This window comes from Salvia miltiorrhiza, chromosome 7, assembly GCF_028751815.1.
Source record: "Salvia miltiorrhiza cultivar Shanhuang (shh) chromosome 7, IMPLAD_Smil_shh, whole genome shotgun sequence".
Classification (NCBI taxonomy): Eukaryota; Viridiplantae; Streptophyta; class Magnoliopsida; order Lamiales; family Lamiaceae; genus Salvia; species Salvia miltiorrhiza.
Window position 1 is genome coordinate 12,359,454 of NC_080393.1, and position 4,588 is coordinate 12,364,041.

Here is a 4,588-nt window from a genome sequence, read left to right on the forward strand (position 1 = left end):
TAGGACAAAAAAGGTTAGATTTGATATTCTACAACCTGTAGGGGAAAACAGCATACAAATTTATAGCACAATATAGAATTCCTGCTAACTAAGGTTATTTTAATTTCCTTGTCACAATATAAAAGTTTTACCACATCCCGCAGACTACTAAATAGGTACAAACTAAAAATCCCAATATTAAATAACTCCAATATCCTCCAGCTTCACCTACATCTACTGATCTACATTATCCCTCAATTGACTAATACTAAAATCGCCACAAATACAAAATTAAAAAATAAAATACCCCAGCTTACAACCACCATATTCAAAGCACGGAGCCAAAAGCAAAATAAATCAATAGACTCACGGAGAATATTAAAATAAAAAAAGAAACAATCATTGTCTACTTCAACATTGAGAAAGCAGCAAGTCTGTTAAACATGGCACCCCCTCGATTCTTCCTTGCACGCTCGACTTCCTAACTACCCAAACACAAAAACAAATATGAAATCACCGGCGGGCGCCGCCACTCTCCTCCTCCTCTCCACCGTCTGCCTCATTTCCCTCGCCGTCGCGGACGATCTCCAAACCCTCCTATCTGTAAAAGACGCCTTCCAAGATTCCAACACTAGAGTATTCGATTCCTGGGAATCCAATTCAAACGTATGCAACTTCGCAGGAATCACCTGCGATTCCAAAGGATTCGTCAAAGAAATCGAACTCTCCAAACAGAATCTTAGCGGCGCGATTCCTTTAACCGCCATCTGCAGCCTCACCCAGCTGGAGAAACTGTCGCTGGGGTTCAACCAACTAGGCGGCCGCGTTACAGAGGATTTGAATAAATGCTCCTCGCTTAAATACTTAGACATCGGGAACAACCTTTTCTCCGGCTCGTTTCCGGATATATCTTCAATCCATGGATTGGTTTACCTCTACGCTAATTGCAGCAGATTTTCCGGAGCTTTTCCTTGGGATTCTCTGAGAAACATGAGTGGTCTTCAAGTTCTGAGCGTCGGCGACAATCCGTTCGACCGGACGCCGTTCCCGGCGGCGATTTTGAATCTCACGCGGCTGAGCTGGCTCTACTTGTCCAACTGCAGCATCCAAGGGGAGATACCGGAGGAGATTGGGAGTCTTGTGGAGCTGGTCGATTTGGAAATTTCGCAGAATTTTCTTACCGGAGAGATTCCGGCGGGGATAACCAAGCTCAAGAATCTGTGGCAGCTCGAGCTTTACCTGAACAACTTGACGGGCGAATTACCGGTGGGGTTGCGGAATTTGACCAATCTTGAATTCTTTGATGCTTCCACGAATTATCTCACCGGAAATCTCTCCGAAGTGGGGTTCTTGAATAAGCTCAAGAGCTTGCAGCTTTTCGAGAATCAGTTTTCCGGCGAAATTCCGGCGGAGCTCGGGGAGTTCAGGAATCTTGTGAATTTATCGCTGTACATGAACAGGCTCACTGGCCCGTTGCCGGAGAAGCTCGGCTCGTGGGCCGAGTTCTATTTCATCGACGTGTCGGAGAATTTCCTCACCGGCCCGATTCCGCCGGACATGTGCAAGGGAGGTAAGATGACGAAGCTGCTGATGCTGCAGAACAATTTCACCGGCGAGATTCCGGCGACCTACGCGAGCTGCACGACCTTGATCCGGCTCCGGGTGAGCAAGAACCGGCTGTCGGGGCGAGTCCCCGGCGGTATATGGGGGCTGCCGGAGATGGAAATACTCGACCTCGCCGAGAACGACTTCGAAGGTCCGATCACGTCCGACATCAGCAATGCCAAGTCACTAGCGCAGCTCTTTGTTGCGGACAACAGGTTTTCCGGCCAAGTGCCTGCTGACATTTCCAAGGCTTCGTCCCTGGTGTCGCTCGACTTGCATAACAACGTCTTCTCCGGCGTGATTCCGGCCGAAATTGGGGAGCTGAAGCAGCTCACAACTCTGCATTTGGAAGGGAACAAGTTGTCCGGTTCGATACCGGATTCTTTAAGCTCTTGCCGTTCGATCAACGAGATTAACTTGGCAGGAAACGCACTCTCCGGCGAAATCCCGCCGTCGTTAGGCTCTCTGCCCACTCTCAATTTCTTGAACCTATCAAGGAACGAACTCTCTGGCCCAATTCCAGCAGCTCTGTCATCTCTAAGGCTCAATCTCCTCGATCTCTCACACAACAAATTATCCGGCCCCATTCCGGCGTCGCTCCTCACGGAAGCCAACAACGGCAGCTTCGGAGGCAATCCGGCCCTCTGCAGCGAGACGCTCAGCGGATTCCATCGGTGCTCGCCACAAACCGGGATGTCGGGGCAGCTCCGGCTGGTCCTGCTCTGCCTCATGGTGGCCTCCGTGGGGTTGCTCGCGTCGCTGGCTGGCTTCTGCTACTTAAAGAAGAAGGCCGGCGGCGCCGGGGAACGGTCGTTGAGGGATCATTCATGGGATTTAAGGTCGTTCCATGTCCTCACTTTCAAAGAGGATGAGATCATCGACGCAATCAAGCAAGACAATTTGATAGGGAAAGGAGGTTCGGGGCAAGTGTATCGAGTGATGGCCGGAAATGGCAAAGAATTGGCCGTCAAACACATTTGGCACTCGGACGAGTACGGCGGTAAAAAGCTGGGCAGCGGCACTCCGATCCTGGCACGGCCTCGCAGCTCCAAGTGCCGGGAATTCGAGGCGGAGGTGGAGACGCTGAGCTCAATCAGGCACGTGAACGTGGTGAAGCTGTATTGCAGCATAAGCAGTGAGGACTCGAGCTTGCTGGTTTACGAGTATATGCCTAATGGGAGCTTATGGGACAGGCTGCATAATTGCAAGAAGCTGCTTCTTGATTGGGAGACGCGCTACGAGATCGCGCTGGGCGCCGCCAAGGGCTTGGAGTATCTCCACCACGGCTGCGATAAGCCCGTCATCCACCGCGACGTCAAGTCTAGCAACATTCTCCTCGACGAGCATCTCAAGCCCCGCATCGCCGATTTCGGCCTCGCCAGGATTCTTCAGCCGGATTCCCCCAGGGAGTCGACTCAGATGCTTGCAGGAACCCATGGTTACATGGCCCCTGGTACAACTGTTTTTCTTAATTTCATGCTTACATGACATATATGGTAATGGTGGTTAATCTCATTGCTTCTGTGACCGCAGAATACGCGTACACCAACAAGGTGAACGAGAAGAGCGACGTGTACAGCTTTGGAGTGGTGCTGATGGAGCTGGTGACGGGGAAGAGGCCGATAGAGCCGGAATTCGGGGAGAACAAGGACATTGTGGATTGGGTGTGTGGGAAGCTCAAGACTAAGGAGAGTGTGCTAAGTCTGGTGGATTCTGGCATTCCTCAAATGTACAAAGAAAATGTGATCAAAGTTTTGAAAGTGGCGATTGTGTGCACGGCTAGGCTGCCCACGTTGAGGCCTACGATGAGGAGTGTGGTGCAAATGCTGGAGGAAGCTCACCCATCTCAATTACTTAGTATTGTCGTCACTAAAGATTTTGAGGGAAAGAAATAAGAGTTGAAGCTGCCAAATATTCTAGTCACTTACCTATTTTCATCTGTCTACTCCTCGTATCCAATTTTGTCGTCAATTAGATGTAACATTGTTAGAAATTAGAAAGTTAGCTTTGTAAGATTATGTCGCCAAATTAATAGTCAACTGGGTCATGTATGGAATGCCAAAATGCAACTGCCACTACAAGTCTTTAGTAAGGTAGAAAGTCAACTTGTTCTACAAAAATAATTTAGACCAATGCTCTATGTTACATATTATCAGGCAAAAAATAAAATACCCATTTTCCTTTATCATAGTAATCCCTACGTTATAGAGTTAATTGATCAAAATGTCCATTTTAATATTGTAAAGATTAAAAGTATCTATTAGAATAAAAAACGATTAAAAAAAAATATGGTCACTTTTTGTGTTAAATACTTTCTTACTAAAACATTTTTTTTTTACATTTTTACATTCTTACTATTAATTATGATTTCTTTTAATAATATGTTTCTTTTGTTTTCATGAATGAACAAATAAGTTTAAAGATAGTGTGATAGTAAAATCAAATATGAAGCCTTTAGTCTTAAACATTAATCACTCTATCATGCTATAGACCAACACATTCACATAATGATAATGCAAGATTCTCAGTGTCAGATTCACAAAAGCAATAAATGGTACTTCCTTCGTCTTTCGTCTCAATTCAATAGGCCACAAGGCTTGGGCACGGATGTTAAGAAATGAATAGTTTATAATAAAATATGAGAGAGAAAGTAACTTTTTTTTAGGATATATTTATCCAAAAACTAAGAGAGAGAAATGAAAATATTCTTTTTAGATGAGAAGATAGGTAATTATGTGTGTGCCACAATATCATATGGTGTAAATAATGAGTTATATAAGGTTATTTGTTATGTATTGACTTTCTATTTTAGAAAGTGACTTATTGAATTGAAACGTTCAAATAAGTAAATGTGGCATATTGAATTGAGACGGAAAAAGTACGATGGATGGAAGGGAGGGGGCTTGACAAGCAAAATCATTAGACTTGGACCCTTTGACAAATGATCACTACACTTAAAATGTATACTTCCTTTATTGGTCATAAGTTAGTGTATGTATTTTAG

At 45.4% G+C, this 4,588-nt stretch overlaps 1 protein-coding gene across 1 annotated transcript; it reads left to right on the top strand.

The window, feature by feature from the left end:
* The first annotated feature begins 255 nt into the window (after positions 1-255).
* LOC130992550 (receptor-like protein kinase 7) lies at positions 256-3,769 on the top strand. Its single transcript, XM_057917225.1, has 2 exons — positions 256-3,037; positions 3,118-3,769. The coding sequence occupies exons 1-2, from the start codon at positions 487-489 to the stop codon at positions 3,477-3,479; spliced, it is 2,913 nt and encodes a 970-aa protein (XP_057773208.1). The 5' UTR covers positions 256-486; the 3' UTR covers positions 3,480-3,769.
* The last annotated feature ends 819 nt before the right edge of the window (positions 3,770-4,588 follow it).